At 40.2% G+C, this 21858-nt stretch overlaps 1 protein-coding gene across 19 annotated transcripts in view; it reads right to left on the bottom strand.

Annotated features, from left to right (window-relative positions):
* Nucleotides 1-21858, bottom strand: part of CACNA1C (calcium voltage-gated channel subunit alpha1 C) — a 450530-nt gene that overhangs the window by 141711 nt on the left and 286961 nt on the right. For 11 of the 19 annotated variants that reach the window (XM_063153847.1, XM_063153843.1, XM_063153852.1 and 8 more), the window contains exons 7-8: nt 20193-20389; nt 628-731 (exon numbers count right to left, since the gene is read on the bottom strand). In XM_063153847.1, the coding sequence (XP_063009917.1) occupies nt 628-731; nt 20193-20389 (301 nt within the window). Of the gene's footprint in view, nt 1-627; nt 732-1107; nt 1212-20192; nt 20390-21858 lie in introns of all 19 variants that reach the window. The other 8 variants (XM_063153842.1, XM_063153850.1, XM_063153844.1 and 5 more) reach the window with 1 other exon arrangement.

Raw genomic sequence — 21858 nt, forward strand, 5'->3', positions numbered from 1 at the left:
CTAAAAGGACTTCTCCTGCTTCTCTGTTCATCCTTGGAAAAGGTCAGAGGGAAATGATCTTTTCTCCCTGCATCATGCCAAGTTTGCAATCTGCACAATAGAGAAGATGGGCTTACTGAAGGAGAAACGTGCCCAAGACTCTCTCCAGGGAAAACAGTCTCCTGGTAGGCTGTGCTTCAGATGTTCTAAACAATGTGAAAATTTCTCCTGTGAGAAGACATAATTTGGCAGGAATTTCATCCCTACAGATGTAAAGGGATTTGTCTCATGCTCTCATTCCTCCTTCAGTCCTACTGACTCTTCCAGAAATTCTACTATAATCCCCTTCTATGGTGTGTGGATTGCTTTGCCCACAGGAGAGCACAGCGCTGTCCTCTTCCCTCAGTGTACAGGTAGAGGAATGTGTTACAGACAAAAAATTGTCTTATATTCTTTTGATTTAGTCAAAAGACTCCTTCTGTGGTACTAGGAATGCTGTATTTTGCTATTGGCACAGCAATAGCCTAGGCCTTGAGGTTCTTGAGATCAACCCACCACTGACCGTTGTTTTGGTAACCAGAGAGTAGGAATAGAAATACAAATTTTTAAAAATAAACAATAATAAAACATTTTCCTGGTACTGCTTACCCGCTAAGTACACCGAGAACCAAGTTAAGTACAAAAAATGACCCTATGATGATTAGTGTAACAAAATAGATCCAGGGCCAGTCCCTTCCTATGGCATCATTGACCTGGAAGAGTGGAATGATAATTAGTGAGACAAGCTCAGATTCTGAGCACTGCAAGGCTCCAGCCAAAGAGATCCCAAGTCACCAGCAGTAAGGTTCTTCAATAGCCAGTTTTCTGGAAATTTATGACAGGTTGACATAAATAATTTTGAAGGTCCTGAGGTTGAATTTCTCTGTCAGGGAATAACACCGCTTTTGTTACCTGTATTGTTATTTGCAATATTTGGACATTTTGTCAAAGTATTTCAGAGCTGATGTGAAGCTTCCTTGGATTCAGATTTTTAATCCCTCTGAAAGTATCCTGGTGACAGGGAAGAACCCTTATTATGGAGTCTTGCCCTGTAGCATTGGAAAAAGGACACCAAAACTGTCAGCTTACCCGCTCAACACACCAAGAACCAGATTTAGAACGAAAAAGGATCCAAAGATGACCAGACTGACAAAATACACCCATGGTAACTCATAGCCCATAGCGTCCTGCATCTGGAAAGATGAAGGAAAGTTAGAAGACAGAGAGGGAAAGCAGAAATGATTAGGCAAAGGAGCAGATGGAAAGGTCTGTAAATAGAGCCTGTGGTTGGTTTACACATAATCATACCAAGTGTTTCGCTTTGTTCTTTCTGATGTGACCACTCCTTTGATTGTTTTTTTCATCTATTTCCTCATTGATCTATTATTAGTCAGTGACTAATACAGCCTAAGATATAACAATGTGCCCTACTGGCACTTCCTTGGATGCTCAAAATTGTGGACTTAATTTTTGGAATTTACTTAAAACACCTCAAAGGGTCCACCCCATGAATTCTAAACTTGGCTGCTCACATATATGTCCCTCTGCTGCCAGGGAAAATACTTCTAGTTTTTGGTAGGCATTGCCACAGTGTACTGTCAGATCACATTTACTTCCCATGTGTAGCACAGGTACCTCAGAGAGGAGCAGGTGGGAACTGGGCAAATACTGATCTTTCTGTGTAAATCTTCACAGTTTACCACAGTGAGGGCAGTAGCTTTGTTCTTTCAAGGAAGGTCTTTTCAAGGCCCACCATGTTCTGACCTGGCCAAGTGTTTTCTAAAGCTTCCTCACAAGCTTCATTCTCTTGACTTGAAGGATGATTCACTTATCTAAACACAATTCCTACACAACTGAATACTAGGAGAATCTCAGAGTGTAAACTGAATGACATGGATTTCACACTACTTTACGCATCTTCACAGGAAGGAGGGAGTCTTATCTTAGCACCAGAACCTGTATTATATGAGGTCCAGTTCTAGCCCACAATAAGATCTTGTACATATTCTAAAAGCATCTTGTACATAAACGCTATTTCATCTTGAAGTCTCCTTCAAAGTTCAAAATTTTGGAAAGTTGCTGGATACCTTAATAGAATCTCACTTTCATAATAGTATCAAAAATACCAGAGTCCCTTCTTTACTCTTCATAAACAATTATCTTTGAATCCAGAAATAGCATCATTAAAGAAACAGATGGTGGCTAACATTTTCAGGAGCACTAAATTGATTTATGAACATAAATTGCAGAATTTAAAGTACCTAAAGGCATAAAGAAATCTACATCCCTTTGTTTTCCACTCTTTTGAAAATTTTGTCTTTTCTTTCCAGGAAAATGCTCTTTCCTTTGCAACCTAAACATCTGTTGGAATCACAGGAGAAATATCCTTCCATACATGGACCTCAAGATTCATAACAACTCAGGAAAGGAATTTCAGACCTTCAATAGGACAATAATCAGTTCTTCCAAAGTAGAGTCACTAAAGTTCTTGTCTGGCAATAGTCCTCAGTCAATGGACTGATCTAGAACTCCATCTCAGGTCCTTCAGCTGTCACTGATTTAAAGTAGATTCATTAACAAATAAGCTTAAAATCTGCCTCTGTGTAAACAGTTCATCAGCTCCTTCCTCACAGGATAAATACATTTGGTGGGCAGAAGAGTACCTGAGATGCTAACATTCCCTAGGCATAATAAACTCCTCCCTTTTTTAAAGTTTTGCAGGATTTTTCAGTTAGTTTATAAATCTTACTAATTACTATTTGTGCTTGCAAGCCACATTTCATCCCATGTGACCAAAAAGTGGCACCCCTGGTGTCTGCTGCACATCAGGGCTTTAATGAGAATAAAGCATCCTCAAGTATAAAGATGGAAGCAAAAACTCACCTGAGATACCAGTTGGGAAACCAGGAAGGCAAAATGTAAATGCCCAAGTTGGAATTAAGTAAAGAAATGAGATTTAACACCCTCTCTCTCCTACAAAGAACACCAATATCTATTTAAAGCAATCTGCACAAACAATGAGTATGGATGACATTGAAAAACTACCATAAGAATTTACCTCTGTGGGCACAATGATGAATTGACATCCCTCTAATTATGATAGATGGTGATAAAACAGCCTGAGCTGCATGGCATTTATCTATCATCAGTTTGGGATTTTTTGTCAGCTGGAAAAGTAGAACTTCTCAAAGCTGTGGTACAAGGGAATGGTAAAGAGCAAAAGCCAGGGTGCCAGGTGCAGAGGTCATATTCATGTCAGAAGAAGAACAAACCTTCCCTGGCATGAAGAAATTTCCAGATGGCAAGAAGCTTCCACCACGTCCTGGTAAAGTATCTAACTAGAATATAGTGTACTCTGTTATTCCCAATGCCTGCACAATTGCATAACAATTGTACCAGCCAGCATCAGCACAAATTAGTCCTGTAAAGCAGACCTGCATTCTGGTACAGCAGAGCATTTGGGACTTCTCAGTCTGAAAATTTCAGAGGTCAGCTTTTTATCTCCTTTTTATTGCACATTTATATACATAACAGAGAAGCTGAGGGGCAGAGACAGCAAGAGCTTCTCAAGCATAGAGAAACTGCCAGTAATTGGCAGAGAGCTGAGTCTGTCTCTGTTGCTGGACTTCTCTGTGCTTGGTGCTCTGTCTTTTTTTCTTTAGTAGCACATGAGATTATTCCTGTGGGACTGACCCACAGGTGACAGGAGTGTATGTTACATGAACGTATGTTAAGTGTTTGTTAAATTATGTTAAAACCTCCCTGCAATAAGGAAACAGTACTCTGTGAGCTCCTGAAAAACAGCTGCAGGAGAAATGCAGAGAAATAGGTTGTTTGGTGAAAGCTGGGGGGAAAAGGAGTAGACTTACTCAAAGCAGTAACAGCAAGGCCAGGGGTGTTGCCTTCTGCACCTCCCGAGTGCAGAAAATGAAGTCTGCAAAATACATTTTGTACTGCTACCCCCAGAGAACAGGAACCAACTCAGTTATAGGTTACCTCTCCAGGATGAGCAGCTCCTGGTACACAGCTCAGTTTTGTGGTGCCTGAGTGCAACACTTCTCCCTGAGTGTTTACTACAAACCCTAGGAATCCCCACAGAAAAGGTAGATCATCTTCTAAATTCACAGTTCTAAACAAAGACTATAATATCAACCAGTTGAGGTCCAAATTACAACTTTCAGTCCAGGTGATTGCAACCTGATGCCAACTTCAGCATGTGTGGAACAATAGTTACATCAGCTGGAAGCTCAGAATGAGTGGGAAGCTGCAGATTGTCATTTATGGAAATAATTCTGCTTTCTGAGTCAAGCTGCCCAACCTCTCACAGCTCACATCTCAACACTTACATGTCACTACTCTCAACAGTGAGGAAGCTGGCACATTTCAGAGCATTCATGCATCATCTCTCAGAGAGCTTGGAGATAAGGATTCCTTCTCATTATTATTTCCTACATACTCTCTCTGGCACTGGGGGGAGATCATTTGGCTCATTATGCCTCAGCTTTCCAATCTGCAAAGTGGGAAACTACCCTGCTTCACTGGGTACTGTCAAAGAAACCACTCAGTTTCATGACAAAAAGAGGTCATTTCAGCATATCCAAGGTCTGCTGGAAGAGCTCCATCTTTGCCAAGCACCCTTAACTGCTCTCATGCCTGTAGCGTTTCAGCAGAGGCTTTTCTCTCAACGGTACAGGTAATCACCTAGAAATAACACCAGGGGTTTTAGTTCTATATTCTGCTGATCTCAATTACTATCAGCAGTTTCAGTAAGGGCCAAGGAATAAAAGTCTTTCTTAACAGACCTTTGTGCCTCTGTCCTCTGGTTCTTCAGAAGACACAGGTGAGATCACATTGGCAATGCCACAGGAGACATTCATGCATTAGTTGTTTGGTAATTTTTTTTTCTTTCCCAGGGATAATAGTCTGGCACATTTGCAAGTGTCTCATTCCTTACACAGGCACCACAGTTCAAAGACAATATAATAAAACCTATTACCACAGTGGTTGAGCATCACCAAGCACAGGCTTTCAGTCACTTAATGGGAGGGGTAGGCACAATTCACTAAATTCTGCTGACTTTACATGTCACACACTCACACCCTGACACTTTGTGGTGAATGTCTTTCAAAAACAACAGAGGGTCACAGGAAAAGTTTAATCCATCAGAAAAGGGCAGCTGGAAATCAGTCAATGGAAAGCAGCAAGCTGAATAAAAAATGAAATCTGCTTTGTTCAGTGCACAGTTCTGGAGATCTGCAGCTTAATGGAAAGTAAGTTAGGGCACCTGGGCTAGGCTTCTGTTCCTCAAATAAATTGTTAATTGATTTCTAATGACTATAGAATGGTGTGATAACACTTTTTAAAATGCTAGTACTACAAATATTCTATAATGAAGTGTAGTATTCTATAAGGAAGTGTATAACCTTTCACAGAATAACATTAATTGAGAGGAGCAGCATATTTAATAAAATTAAAGGGCAGCAAATTTGGAAATTTTGCATAGAAATGCTATTTTCTGTAACCCATCTGTGGAATTTACTGCTTCAGAAAACAACCTAGCCAAAACTAATGGCTATGGCCAGTAGGAAGATCTCTAGCTGAAACCAAGTGTTGTGACAATCTAAAATTGGAGATTATTGGGAGTGGAAGACAGCAGAAATAAGAAATAACAAATAACTTTCATTAAATCTATCCTCCAGCTTGAAGACTTTGTTTTGAAAACCATCTTTTTCAGGAGCAGGGCTTAAGCACCTTTCTTACTTTTGGGATGTGTAGAAGTCATTTTCTCAGCTCAGATCAAAGATCTCATGGTAGGCTACAGGCAGGCAGAGCTCAGGGGATGCATAAAGGGCCATGCAGGTATTGATGAGTGGGATATTTATCATTGATCAAGGAGGTTTTGCTTCAAACATAAATTTTCCTTTTCTACCTCCTCTTTTGAAATTTACACTCATAGAGTCAGGGAACAAAAAAGATGTGATAAATCCAGGTGATCCTTCAGAAATAATTAAGGTAGGGTGAATTTCCTACAAAGTGCCTGCATACATCTGTCCAGTGAAGAACCAAAACTTTGAAACATCTACCTTTCCTCATGCTAGACATATTTCATCAGCAGAAACAGATTAAGAAAATATTCATCCTAAATGAGAAAAATTATATTGCTGGCAGCTCCCAACAACATCTAACTAACAACCATAACTGGTGACAGCCGGATTTTTGAGGCTGGTCTGCAAAGAAGAAAAAAATATTTTCCTCAACAAAACAATATCTTCTGGTTAACTTCTCAACTGCAGACCCTATTTGGGCTTAATAACCCTTGGCTCTGCAGTACTTTGAGTCTTTACCTTGAAAGCTCTTGGGAATTATCAGAGGACATGTGACAAGAAGGTTTGACTCCTGTCTTTCTCTTAATTTCTGCTTTCAGATCTGAGACATCTGAGAATTATCTTATTTGGTCTTAACTTGCAGTGAGTAATAGGATTGTGACTACTGAGACTGTGACACAAATAAATCAACCTTCAAATATGCAGAAATTTAGTGTTTTTAGCTCTGCTAATGAATCCTGTACATTATGTTTTTATCTGATTTCTAAACTCTATACTTCTTATAATGGGACTTTATGTAATACTTGTGATAATTATATTAACTATGCAATTTTTAATATATTGTAAACCTTGCTGCTTTTAACAAGGAAATTGCTTATTATTATTCTCAATTTCTAATTTTACAAATCTGTAAATGCTTAAAAGAAGCCCCAGAAATATGTCAATGAGGTGACACAGAATTAAAGATTGAGTTACAAGAGACACAGTACTAAAATTGACTTTCTGTGTATGACAGGCTCAGTAAGCCAACTTTTTCCAACCTGTGGGGAAAACCAGAGATTGTTTCTTTAGCACTGAAATCCTGCATCTCCTGAATCTGCTGGTTTATTTGAAGCCTGAATGGTGTGAGATTGCTGTGTATCATGTCAATAAAGACATTAAAAAAGTCATACTTTTACTTGATAAATTCCTGGTTGTTCTCCACATACACTTCAAGTAAGTCTATAGACACAGCATACATTCATCTGACTTCACCATTCAGAGAAGGAGCAAGGAAAGGATCATAATTCCTATTACCCAGCACATATCCTAAAAGGTGGATTTAGTGCATTATTACATAAGCATGCAGATTCTACCTTGCAGATCCTCCATTATGTAAAATCTAATTAATTGTCTTTGCTTGGTTGGTTTTTCATCCAGCAATCATGTGTTTATATAATTCAAGGCACATAAATTAATAATTCCACTGAGGCCAATGGTCAATATTATTGTTACCAGTGGAAAAGAGCTGATATGAATAAGTGCCTTCCTTGAATAGGCTGGGGCACAGAACTGGGAGGAATGTATGATTAGGAGTTAATCTTCAGAAATTCCTCAGGAAAAAAATTGAAGCTTAATTACATAGTGACTAAAAAATGATAAAAAACATTTAAGCATTTCCATCTATAAATTTGAGTGCATCATTAAAAGTATTATCATCTTGTTGACCTGGAATAGTCTTTTGGGCATTCTGAGTCTTTAGGACAGGCGAAAAGGAGTGGAAAATTAAAGTCTCAGAGCTGACTCAAGAGAGAGAGATGGGGGTAGACAAAAGGACAAAAAATCCTAACTTTGTAATAAGCAAAAATGTAAAAACTAAAATAAACTAGACTGACTTTTAATGACTTAGGAACAATAGTTTGAAACACAGGCAAAGGCTTCCAGATGTCTTTGCTCTTGGTCTAGGTAGAATTTTTTGCTAAGCATCAGCATCCTAATAATCTTAGAGGGCCTCCAAGCCACAGTCACTCCTTAAAACCGTTCCTAAATTCACATTTTGTAGCTGGTGCTATCAGATTGATGCAAAGAAGACACCAGAGAGTTCAACCCAGCTTCAGTTTGAATAGATGACAGTCAAAGGAACAAGCAGCACCTGATCAGCTGGTCCTGTTTTTAAAATCATGTTTCTTTTATTTTGAAGTACTGAAGGAAAAAGTAAATTTTAAGCTCAGTTGTCTTCTCCAAGCTCTTATGGCTCTACTTACTGTGTTACCTCAAGTATGGAATTTTACAAATTCTGTATGTGCATTCTCTAGGTACATATAAGTACCTATAACTTTTTTCAATGTCTTCATGAGAAAGGCAAGACAGAGCTGGGTGAAGACAAGGGCACAGGGATCATGAACCAGGGCAGAGAATACTCCAGACAGGTTATTCTGTTATAGAGCCACTGTGGGATAAAGATGAATAATTTAGGTAAGATTCATCACATGTTGGAGAAATAGTAGGACAGTAGAAAAGTAAGAGGATTCCAATGTTTAGCTTGGTTCTCCAATCGTTCTGTATACTCTGTAGAGATGGAAAGAGCAAATTAAAATTCACTCTGAGGCAGAATCATTGGCAATTTGTACAGAATTCTCTGCAGGAGCTAAATGGAGCCATTAACTGAGAAAGGACTGCCTCGATGAGGACAAGAGAAACATCAAGATTAATTTGCAACAGAGAACCCTCGAGAAAGAATCAAAGAAACTGCAGCTATGGAAGATGAGTCTGGAAGAGAGAAGGGGGAGATGGCAGGCAGATCTGAGAATGGGGAGTCTGCAGAGTTTGCTTCTTCACCTCTCCTAACAAAGACTGAAGGTCTTCAAAGATGTTGAACGTGCTATAAATGTCCTCAGCCAAGTACACCTGCCCTGACCCAGATGAACCATCACTTGTGGTTTATTAATTAAAAGCTTTTGGTGTAGCTATATTTCATTGCTACACTGCCTAAGCTCCCTGGCAAGAGGGTGCAGTCTCCAGAAGTGACCAAGATTCCCCACACAGCCCTGCACAGAAGGCAAATGGAAGCAGTGCTGGGGCTAAATCTCCAGAACCATGAGAGGACAGCCTCCTGCAGGAGATCCACCTTGACTGGCCTGAGCTTCCTGGAGACACTGTGCAAAGGCAGGAGTTCCACAGAAGGGTCCTACCAGGTTGCTGCCACCTGCTCAAGAGCAAGGTAGGAGATGAGATCAGCTCTGCCTCAGAACCAGGTCACTGCTTGATGGCAAAGCGAAAAACATGTCAAATAGCCCATATGAGCTTCTCTAAAGTTATACAGGAATGCCATTTTGCTGTCACATGGAGCAAACCATGTTTGCTTTGGTTCCACGCAGTTTGAGGGAAGTGCATTGCTACCATGAATTTGCCACACTTATTTTTTATAGCAGGACATTTTCCTCCCTCATTAAATACAGGCCCCTTTTCAAGGATATGCACATTTTATCAGCTAGGAAAGATTTTATAAAGTCAGAGAAACATAGAAAAAGGCCAAACTTTCATCTATCTAGTCCCAGATGACTGATACTGACAGTATGTTGTCACTGAGTCTTTCCACTGTGTTTTTTAGCTCTCAGTATATAAGCACTGAAATCCACAACATTATTTTACTTGTTAGTAAACTTCCACATTCATATTTCATCTGTTTTCAGCTTGGGTGCACATTGTTTTTAACAGTCTGATGTTTTTTACCAGACCCAGCCATTATAAAAAAAACAAGGTCTCTGATGGTAAGGAAGAGAATTACAGCTTGCATTCCAATACCAGCAGGTCAAAATGTCTGTGGCACACAATGCTGCAGCTGAGCTGTTTTCCACTGCAAGTTATTTCTGTTGAAAATGCTTCCTGGTCCCATACTTCTCCAGCACAGCAGTTTGTGCTTGCTGGAGAAGGGGGGAATCACAGAACCATTAAGGCTGGAAAAGACCTCTGAAGATCAAGTCCAAGCACCAACCTAGAATCAGCACCCTGTTCAGCACTAGAGGGGAAATGCTGAATGTGTTTAGCAGTGTCCTAGTTAAATCTGTGGTTTCAAATGCCCTTCACCCAAGTTTACTATACAACTTCGACAGATAGCAGAGGCCATTTAACTTCACACTTTTCAAAACAGAGGGGAAAAAAACCCCATAAGGCTCTCCCTTCCCTTAAAAAAATCCCAGCAGTGTTACTGGCCTTTGTTTTCACAAAGTTGCAACTTTTATTAGCAACCAGTAGTGCTCCAAAGGGACATGCATCATCATGGCAAATTAGATATCTGAAGAGTGGATTTGCTGACAAAATCTCAGCATATTAAATTTTGTTAATACAACTACCTCTGGGAAATTCCTCTATTCAGCTAGGGGAGGGGAAACAAAAATAATCAGGAAGCTACCATTTACACATCCTCCCATCCCAGCTGTAATTTTGTGCTTTCTTGAGGGACTTCTCTGTTTTTCTGTGAAAACTGGAGGGTGCTACATATCTCTGCGGAATGTCTGAAAATACAGGGATTCTGAACTCCCACTAAAAACAAGAAATCCTTACATCAAAGAAAAATTCTAAGCTCCAATAAAACTCTTGCTTTGCCACTTCACTTGCTTTCTCCAGGCTTATATGTAAAAGAGAGAGAGAAAAAGGAATGTATCTCAATTCAGTTTAACATGGAACATGTTAACCAAAAGTGAAATATTGAAATTCAATTACTGCAAAGTGATAAAGCAACTCACATTCAGAGCATGCTGAAACAGCTGCACTTTGAGGATGTAAAAAAATTCTCTGAAACTGTTCCCTCAGAAGTTAGATGGCTTTTCTCAGTGGTGGCTCAGGTCACCCTGTCTGCTCTGAAGCTGCCTGGGCCACACAGACCAGTGGGGAAAGAACAGGCCAGACACAGAGCCAGGCTGGGCTCTTGAAGATGTGAGGCCCAGACTGAGCAGCTCTTCAGGACTTCCCACAAACACATCCTGCAGTCTGCTATGCCAAGCCCTTGCTCTTGATCCATCCTGCTTGTTACAGATGGCTGACAGATCATTTTCCCCAACTCTCCTGTACTCAGCAGCTGACATCAATAATAATATTATACTGGCCTGCTTAATACTCTGCTCTTCATGGCTCCTGAAGAGTGGATCTGCTTAGAGGAGGTTCATGCCTTGTGAGCCACCTGCAGTGTTCTGCCAAAGCAGAGGGGCCAAGAATGCTCTCCTTTCTCTCATCTGACTGATTACAAGGGTGCTTGTTGATTGAATTTGCAATTTGCAGAAATGCCATGGAGTGACCTCCAAAAATTGTTTGGTCTTATGTGACTTAATCAGGATTTTAATTCAGAGCTCCAGAGATAAAAGTCACAGAGATTTATGTGAGTTACCTTATTCCCACATAAGTGTGTACAACTTTTTTTTTCCATTTAAAAGGAAAAGGTTGGGCTTTGAAAAAGTCATTCAAGAGCCCAAAGGCTATTTAGCCACAGTTCTTTCATTACAGCCACTGCAGCAGTTCCATCTCTTACTGCTACTCAGTTATGTAAAAACCTTTTTGCCCTTTAAAGTCTTTGGAAATTCACTCCAAAAGAATAAAGTGCTCAATTCAAGCATAAAAATATCCCCTATGGTGGTGCGTTTCCAAATATAAAAATTTAACTTCATCTTAGAATTCTGGGCTATCCCTTCCTATCTCTGTTTATTTTGTGTTTACATTTGCATGGCTGATTATCCAGAAAGGATATTCTGCCTGTGTAACTATTGCTGTTTTATAAATGCTTCTATTTATCTCAGAGCAGACTGATAGCAATTTCTTCCATGGCTACATCAGAACAGTACTGATTACTGCATGCACAGGAATATAAAAGCACACACTATTCATTGATTTCCATAGTCAATTAAGTCCTTAAAAATAAAAACTATGAAAAACAGCACTGTAAGATGTAGATAATCACTACCTTCTTCAAAAAGTGAAGACAAGACTGTCAATTTTTTTTGCACTTGATCAGTTTATCCCAAGTTCTTCCATATTCAATTCACAATTTAGGAATCCTAGGAAAATTCTACATTTTAGATAATTAATCCAGTTTCCAATCGTGAAATGAGATCCAAAATTCTCAATAAAATGTACAATATCTAGAACTCCTAGCACACAGATAATAAACCTTTGTCTGAGAGGCATTCAGGGATACTGTAAAAACTCAAGAGGTTTGCTGAAGAAATTATTATCAAAGAGCCTGAATGAGCTCCAGCTGCATTACTGACACAAAACTGCCCCTTCTCCTTTTCTTATGAGTCTTATAAGCAACACCACGTAGGCAAGACCAATGCAACATCCTGACTGACTCCTTCTAGATGTGCTTTAAAAGTCAATAGAGTCAATGCTCTGTGGTGAATATTCATGGAACAGTTTGGGTTTGAAAGGACCCTTAAAGGCCATCTAGTCCAACCCCTGCAATGAAAAGAGACAACTCCCACCAGATCAGGCTGCTCACAGCCCTGCCCAACTGGACCTTTAATGTTCCCAGGGGTGGGGAGTCCATCACCTCTCTGGGCAAACTGTGCCAGAGTTTCCCCACCCTGATTTAATGTCTAATTTAAATCTGTCCACTTTCCATTTTAATTCATCACCCTCTGTCCCATCACTACATGCCCTTGTAAGAGAGCCCCTCCAGCTCCCTTGTAGGTCCCCTCTAGGTACTGGGAGGTCTCCCTGGAGCTCTCCTTCTGTTCTCCAGACTGAACAACCCCAGCTCTCTTAGCCTTCCACAGAATCACAGACTTTCCTCACAGGAGAGCTCCTCCAGCCCTCTGCTCATCTTCCTGGCCCTGCTCTGCACTCAGCCCAACAGCTCCATGTCCTGACTGTGCTGGGCCCCAGGGCTGGATGCAGCACAAGAGTGAGCAGAGGGGCAGAATCCCCTCCCTCCCCTGCTGCCCACAGTGCCTTGGATGCAGCCCAGGGCATGGCTGTGGGCACATTGCTGGGTTCTGTCCAGCCTCTCATCCACCAAAACCCACAAGCCCTTCCCAGCAGGGAGACTGATAGCTCTGATTGACTTCTAAACCCTTCACTTTACACTTGTGGTCTCTGTGTATTTTGGAAGATGTGCTCAATATTGTTTTTAGGTCTCCAGTTTGGTGCAGTTCAGAGGGTCGGAGTTACAAGGAGACAGTTCTAGAGTGGGCCATGGGTGCAGATAAACGACACCCTTATGACCACTCATCATACTGAGCCCTCATATCCTGCCCAGGCAGAAATCCCTCTGAAACCAATGAATAAAGCCAATATTAATGGACTAATTCTCTTTGCAGGCAGGAAGGACTTGATATTCACAGTAACACTGGTGAAGATTTAATTGTATTGCCCTTTGTCTTAAAAGCAAGAGGTTAAAAAAGTTAAACTCAAAATAAACAATAATTTAATAAGTGGTTCTATACCCATGACTTGTGTCCTGACCTTGGGCCTATTTCCTTGTCTTTTTCTTTTTCTTTCCCAGGATCTAGGTAATGAACCAGTCTGTTATTTGTGAATTTGTCTAGTAGATATGGGTCCACAGCTAAGAAATCTGATTATGTATTTTTCAAAATATCATCATTACTTGATAAAACTGGTGGTAGGGCTCAAGAAGTGCACCCACAAACAGAGGTACTCAAAATCCTAAATTGTGTAGAAATGTCCCAGTAGTTTAGCTCTTAATTTTCAAGCTCTGGGACAAAAGATTAAAGACAAGAACAGTCTTTGTGGTGATTAGACAGCAGCAATTAGGATACAGTCTAAAGAAGAACAAAAGAAAGAAAAGTGAAAGGGCAACAGAAAGACAGGGCTATTAAAAAGGTCCTTCCTACACAGGAGCACTGGGCAGAGGGTCTTTATTAACACCTCCCATAACCAACCCAAAAGAGCTTATTTTTAATAGAGAGTTTCTTTTTATATAGAGGAAGAGGGCTGAGAAGTCCAAAGTTGAGTTCTGAAGGGCTCATAAAGACTTCGTTTCACACAACAAGTGTACTGAACAAATGTTCAGCAGCAGGTTTTTGTGGCAGGTGCCAAGGAGTAAGTCACTACTGTTACTCACTTTGGAGTCAGTGGTACAGCAACCATTACAGTTGCATGCACAGTTGTTAACAAGGAAAAGGAAAACAGATTGAGGTCAGCATTTATGCAAATTAAATGTGTAAACTGCTTTTTCAGTGCATTGATGCTGTGGCCCTTCAGTGCTCTGAACTATGGCCCCTCTCCCCTTACCCACCACTGTTTCAGCAGATGGAGATGAAATAACCTCTGCAATCACAGTGATGGGCTGCTCACAGTTGCATGCTTATTCTCTGTAAATTTTTCACATTCATGCAAACCCCTGCCAAAAAGATGATTAAAAAACCTCAACCCCACAACAATAAAAGCCCAGCATTTTCTTGGAGGGGCGGAGGTGGATGGGGAATAAACACCATGGAAACATGTAGACAGATATATTCTTAGAATCAGATCATTCTCTTTTGTGGAAAGCCTTACTAATTCAAGCTTAAGTGTTGCAAGAATAAAGGGTTAGAAGGAAAAACACAGCTGGCGAAAATTGGGGGTTGCAGCTCTGCATTTAATGTCTTCCACTTTGTGGCAATATCTCTGAATTTCTCATGTCTTCCTCATTGGCTGCAACAGGCTGGAGGAGGGGGGTGAGAAAAGCTCACAGAATCTGTCAATGCTGTCAGCAAAGTAAATTACATCTGTTGTTCAATTTGTTCCATTCTGATTTCATGATGGGAATGTAAGGGTGACTGTAAGCCCCTGTTTCAAGCTGATTTAGTGACTCTTGAAAGTATGACCTCAAAGACTGAGAGGTGGAGGGAAGTTCCAGGGCAGCCTGTGTGTACATCTATATGTGCTTCTCTCTGCTGTTCCTGGGGATGTGATGCTCCTGAAGGTCTACACTAATTGAGTATCACTGACTTGTCTCTCACTGCACTGTGGTGGCTCTTCTGTACTGCTTTAGACTATTAACTCATTTTTTTTGCCTAGGGGCTGGGGAAGACTAACAAGGATTTTTTTATATCTGAGGGAGTCAACTTATTATGTGCCAGTTTGGACATCTCTTCCAGGGACAGGTTAGTGGCCTGGATGTCATCCAGGCTTGGCCTTAGTCCATCTATAATAATACCACACTCCTAAGTTTACACTTAGAGCCTTGAGGTAAATTGTTCCTGGAGGCACTGCATGTTATTTTCAGAGACTCCACCAAGTATTCTCAAGTGTTGTCCAAATGACATGGGTCAGAGCCAAGACTCCAAAACTGATGGCAGGCTCAGGGTTGCTCATTATTAATAATCTTCAAGCAGATCAAGCAGAATTACTCAATCCTAGAATTCAAGCTGTAAGGGGCAAGCAGAACAACTCAGGACCAGGTTCTCCACTACCCAGCAATGTGAACAGCCCAATACAACATAATCTGGTTGTGTGGTTGTGTTTTGCAATTTCTCTGTGCTTTGTTGTTTTCATTTACATGTACAATTGCTTAGATGCAGGGCAGTGGAGAGACCAGGCACGTAAAACTGAGGTTGCAGTGGATAGATTTGCATGCAGTGTCACAGGTCTCCAGCTGCAGAGAGCACATTTCACACAAAGATGAAAACTTTTCTAGAGACAGGGCACTGGCCAAATTGTGTTTAACTCGGAAACAAAGCTTGCCCTGCAGGAGAGTAACAAACTGATTAGAAATAATTAAAAAGAAGATCCATTAGGCAAGGTTGAAAGAACTGAATCTCCTCAGATTAGAAAAAGATTAAGGGAAGATACACAATGCCTACAAATATTTAAACACTATGTTATGAACTGCTCAGAGATTAATTTTCCTTCTTAGTCAACAAGACAATACAAAATAATGGACTGCAGCAGAGGCTGATTACAAAATACCAAACGATTCAATTTGCAACATCTGGATTTTCATCTGCTGCTGGAAGTTTCCAAGACAGATAGGTCTTCAGAAATGGGTCTTGGTGCTTGCACCAAGCAAGTTGCTAATGCTGGCTGATCATACACTAAGGAGAGTTTTGAGATAATAACCTCAGATCCTTCTAGAATGCATAAGAAAAGTTATAATGGGACATATCATAAGAGTGCCTGTCTGCTCAGTGGCTCTGTGGACTGAGTGCCCATGAGATCAAGGTGCCTGCATGGGACAAAATAAACTTGTAAGACTGAGGCCGTACAGGAGATGTGTTTCTACAAACACTTAACAATCTCTTTCACAAAGATCAATTCTTCAGTGAAGACTCAAGAAAGCTGTTTTGCACAGATTTTCATCCTGTCCAATACAGTTATTTCACATTAAAAATTTGGCTCTTTTAAAGTAATTATCCTACCTCCCATGATAGCACTGTCAACATGTTTTCCCTAACATTTTTCTTTCTCATTTCAAAAGAAACCAATCTACTCACAAGTCTTATCTGCTAAGAGAGAGAGAGGAGATTGGAAAGTGTATTGATCTTAGTGATGTCAAGTCCTTCTAGGGAATAAAAGTTTATTGCTCTCCTGTCTCTGATTATCTTTTTGTGAGGATGTGGATCACAGGCTGGGGAATAGTACTCCATGAGAGAGGAGACAGGCTTCCCTGCACAGGTAGAAAACCTGCACAAGGAAGCATGAAGAAGGAAGCAGTAAGCTGAAGTTAAAATTTGAAGAGCTATTAAGTGAATTAGGAGTCTAGGGCTTGTGGAAGGTCACACAGCTTTCTAACTTTCAAACATGCAGCTTTAACCTTGCAAACTGTGGCACAGGACAGACATTGCTTTCATGAAATGACTACTATATTTTTCAGGGCAACATGCTGAAATGTGCTAAGCTCCCTCCATTCTCACTGGAAGGAATGCAGAAATCTAGGAATCTGTCAAAAGTAGAGTTGTTTTTGGTTTTTTTAATAAAAAAATAAGATATAATTGAGAAGCAATTCTAGAAAAGCTCAAAGCAAGGGAATTGCTCCATTGTTTCAACACTTCTAGCCAAGTAATTCAGCTCAGAGCTTTATCTGTTGTTCTGCTGAGTTTTAGGTCAGGCACACATTTTCAGGTTTAATAAGGGAGCAAAGAAAACTCTCTACATCTGCATATATGTCCTTGGAAGACTAATCTCAACAGATACCAAGGCCCTGATTAGGCATCTGTAAGTCCTCACATTGTACTATGACTGCATGTGAGAAATCTCAACAGTGCGATCAAGATTTTGCAAAATACAAAGTGACATCCTGACCTTTAGAAATTAATGAGAATTTTGCCATTGACCTCAGCAGGACCACAGATTCAAACCTTGTTATCTACCCTGAATTGCAGAGGAGCTAAGAACTTGACAGTCTGCTTGAGCTTTGAAATCTCAGCACTTTTAAATATTAGCTCATTAGCTTACATTGTTAAGTATAATGAATGGCCTCTGAAAATCATCACCTAAAATTTTTGTCTGCAAAATTGTCCAATTTGCAGCCAAAATTTTCTTACACTCTTTTTCTATCTGTACTTTCAGTTTAAAATGGACAACAAACTCTGTATTTCTAATTTAAATAACTGTGCAGATTTACTCCCTTATAAAGCAAAATTTAATTTGATTTTTGGGACCTCACTGTGGTTTCAGGAGATTTTTCAGAGCTAAGAAGAGAATAGCCTCCTATTTCTGCACCCTGTCGAGATGCAGCTCTCAACGGGTTTTCTATGACAAGTCCACTCTTCCTCAGCCAAAAAGGCAAAGACCAGGGAATAAAGTTGTGTATGAGTCAGACTGCAGTAAGGAAACAGTGGCTCACAGTAAGTTTAAGGTAGATATTTGTATCCTACCTCACTGAAATTCTTCCTCCAGCAACTGAAATATTGCATCTTTTCTATCCTTTACTATCCAGAGTACTCTTCCTTTTGATCTGGCTAAATTAAGCTGGAATGCCCTTCTCATGGACTCTAAATCTGACTGGATAAACCACAATAAATATGGTTGGAAATGGAATGAAATGGCAGTGTGAGTGTTTAGAGACTGTTTCCACATATAAATATAAAAGCAGCAGTGTTTCTCCTAGGTGTGCCCTGCAGTAGGTGCCCCAAGCAGCACCTGCCCCCAGCATGGCACAGACCCCTCTGCAGAAGGAAACACCTCAGGCACCTCCCTCACCAAAAGGCAAACACTGATCAGAGCCGAGTTCTGGCTGCTTTGTCAACACAGCACAAAGGGGCAAAAGTCAGATGGGACAATTGTATTCTTAGGATTGTTTCCAGCAGCTTAACCAAGAATGTCTGCCAGTTCAGATGTTCAGGTATTTACTCAAATTTTGTATTTTGTGGTCTTTAAACATAGGTGATACTTTTTTTTTCTTCATTAAATAAATTCAATCCTCCTCAATTACTGATATTTTTTTCTGCAGTGCTAACTCTTATCTTTTATAATCTTGTCTAGGAATAACTGGGAACTGATAAATATTTCTGCTCTTCCCAAAGCCAGCATTCTAACAATACCATCATCTAAAAGGCTCACTATATGCATGCCCCTAAAAATAATGACCATCCATCTGTAGTAATTTAAGGTCTAAGTTCAGCATTCTGTCTCCATTAGGAAAAAGAAAAAAGAACATCTCAGAAAGTCAGTGAAAAAAAAGAAGCTGGCTGAATACCAAAAAAAGCCAACAACTAAAACCCAGTTTGCTGCAGGGACACCATAAAATCAGACTGTCTGCTGCAGTCATGGTAGAAAATCTCTTGGAAGGGAGTATAAACTTTTGGCTCCTGTTATTAGATAACTGATAATGAGTTAAACATGATTCATATCAAGTCATGAAAATGACACATGGGCTCTAAAGGGTGGGAATTGGAAGGGTCTTTCACAGCACATGTCTCTGGAGAAACGGATGATAATTTGTGGAGAGGTTTCACAATTGTGAATAGTATACAGGGCCAAAAATATTTTCCTTTCTTCTTCTAATATCATTTACTCTCTCCCACTTCCCTGTAAATAAATCCTCTCCATCACACACATCACAGAGAAATAGGAGCTAAATATGGTAAAAGGCAGGTATGTTATATGTAGCCATAGTTGAACTGTGGAGCAATTTTGCCCAGTTTCTCTTCTGACTTTAATTTCTGCTCTTCATTATTTTATTAATTTATACCCTCTTTTCTGGTAATGGCAATTTTTTTCTCTCTAAGCCCCAGACTCCCCTTGTGGTTTGATCTCTGCCCTTTATCTCAGGCATTAAAAGGAAGCTATAGTCACTATTCTAATCTAAGCTTAAGAAGATAAAGAGACAACTTCTAGCTGTTCCACACAGACACCATTCTTGGCAGATAAGCTAAATCTTCAAAGGGAAATCTTGCAAACTCTAAATCACTTGTGGGTAGAAGGCAGCTTTGGGCTCATGTCTAAGAGAGAAGCTTGTTGACTAACAGTGCAAGCTGCCTCAGTCCAGATTATCCTTTTGTGTGCTCTGAGCCCTCTCATGTCAAACTGCATCCTGCATTTTAACACATCCTACCATCTGGAGATCCAGGTGTGTCATGACATGCCAGACTTACAAGTTGGTGTGAGTCTGGGTCAGTCTCACACAGACAGGACTGTGCTGTGTATGAATGAAAGCCCTAGGTCATGACATACTGCTGCAAAAGCTGATGGCCAGAGCTGCATCCAGAAACACATTTATCTATGATTTACTGGTGAAAGCTAAACCTGATATTAACTCCTGCAGTATAATTGTATTGCAGTGAATTTCCCAATACATCAGGAATTAAAAGGTACAAATTAAAGCTGAGGAAATGTCCAGAATTAGACTACAGGACAAGATGAGTCTCCATTTGTATTATGGGTAATATCATATCTTGACTAAACATAAGAGCATGATTGATACCAGTATCAGAGTTAATATCATTAGAATAAATTCTACTATGGCAAAAGTTATAATCAGGAGTATACTGCTGGAATTTGTGAGGCCTTTCTTATAGAACCCGTGAGCTGATCAATGCAGTGCCTTTGTGACACAAATGCCATGGGCAGAGCACATGGCTATATGTTACAAATTCTTCTACATCAGTAATCTGGAGATGGACAAGATGTTTCACTCCTGCAGAGAGGGTCTTTCAATGACTTTCTCCTCAACCAAGGTTCATTGCAAACCTCCAAATAAATAAGCCATCTGCTATAATTCAAAATTAAAACATCAATGGAAAGTCAACATTTACATTTGATTTCATTGCACCAGAGAACCCCTCCACTTTACTGAGCAGTAAGCTGAGGTAATTCAAGCTCCATGCTAGCAACCATGCCTTCACTCTAGAGAACAAGCAAGAAAGCTAAAGCCCCCAAGTTTCAACAGAGCTGTGAGCACGAGCAGGACTCAGCCCGGCATTTTCGGATACGTACCCAGTAGAGCACATCTGTCCAGCCCTCCATGGTGATGCACTGAAACACCGTGAGCATGGCAAAAGCAAAATTGTCAAAGTTGGTAATGCCATGCTTGGGTCCCTCCCAGCCCGCCTTGCACTCGGTGCCATTCTGACACTGCCGCCCGTGGGCAGACTGGGGGGCACACGGGGACGGATCATCTTCTGCAGGTGTATCTTAAAGGAGAGAAGGGGAGAAAACAGCTGAAGGAAACCATTTGGCACACTGAGAAGCAAGTGAAGGATATCAGATTTCAACAAATGTATTTCACAGTGAGTTTGACAGATTTCTCAGGAATACACAGGCAACTGCTCGCTGTCGAGCTTCACTTTCTTTTTGCAAAAAATAATAGCCAAGCTGTCAAATTTTATAGTCAAAACAGAGATGAACTTTTTTCCCCACCAAAGCATACCCTCCTGTGAGGAAGAATTCATGCCTTTCAGCATGACAGGGAGCATCAGATCAAGGCTATCATGTTTCATTAGGCTGAGTGTCATGGCCAGCGTTCTCCTGCTGCAGCCACCTGGCATCTGGGTCAATGTGGGCGGCACAGCACTGGCTGGCACTGCTGGAGGAGGCTGAGCCCCTGCAGCAGACAGGCTTCAGTGCTCAGGAGACAGGCTGACGTGGCACTGGGCCCTGCTGAATTACAGCAGGGAGTGTCTGCAGCTCTGCTCTTTTGGCATTTACATGATGAATGGCATTTTATCAGTAGCCCAGTGGCACTCAGAAACTCTAAGACTGTGGCTTGGTTATCCACCCCTTATTCTGTACAGATGTTTTCAAAGACCTAACAATCTATACAACAAAGCAAACTAAATGCTTTGGTATATAAAGAATGCTCCAGAAAACATTTTTATAAGCACAGTAACTTCTGGAATGTAATTTTTTTAAAATATACAGATTTCACATCTTAGTACTGCATTTTTAACAGATGCAGGTATGTGTAGGGGAGTGGGTAATTATGTTTGCTTCTCATCTTATTATATGGTAAACAATGTAATTTTCCAAAATTGTTATCACATTCTGATCACGAAAGAATGCCAGAAACAGTAATATCAGAATTAGATGCTGTAATGTAAATACTTCCAGACAGAATGGAGAAAAATACACCCACTTTAAAGATGCAAACCACAGTGACAGCTCATTATAGTTCTAGCATCGTGTCCAGAAAATGAAATCTGCCAACATTATAAAAGCAGAAAATGCAGAACTTCTGAAAAAATTTCCTGCTGTACATTGTTTTCTTATGAGCTGAACTGGGTACTAGGCATTAATACCCTCTACCACATAAGAAATATTTGCTTTTCAAGATCAATAAATCCAACTAAAATTAACAGATGGTTACATGAGTGACAGTGCAACTGAATTGTTTTGAAATGTGAATATTTCTTTCTGCAAATAATATGAAATAAATTAATTTCATGATGGATTTGATGTAAAAAAGTTACTTCCCATTAATATAATTTTATTTTCTTTCTGGTTGCACTTTTAACCAAAGTTGGAGCCTGTGACTAAAAAAAAAGGTACTACCCTGAATTATGTGTTCCTTTACAATGACACTGGTTTAAAACAAAGATGCATTTGTGTATGACATTAATAATAAAATATATGAGGTGTTCATTTCTGTGACACCGTGTCCTGT

The sequence above is a fragment of the Melospiza melodia genome, chromosome 4 (assembly GCF_035770615.1).
Source record: "Melospiza melodia melodia isolate bMelMel2 chromosome 4, bMelMel2.pri, whole genome shotgun sequence".
Lineage (NCBI taxonomy): Eukaryota > Metazoa > Chordata > Aves > Passeriformes > Passerellidae > Melospiza > Melospiza melodia.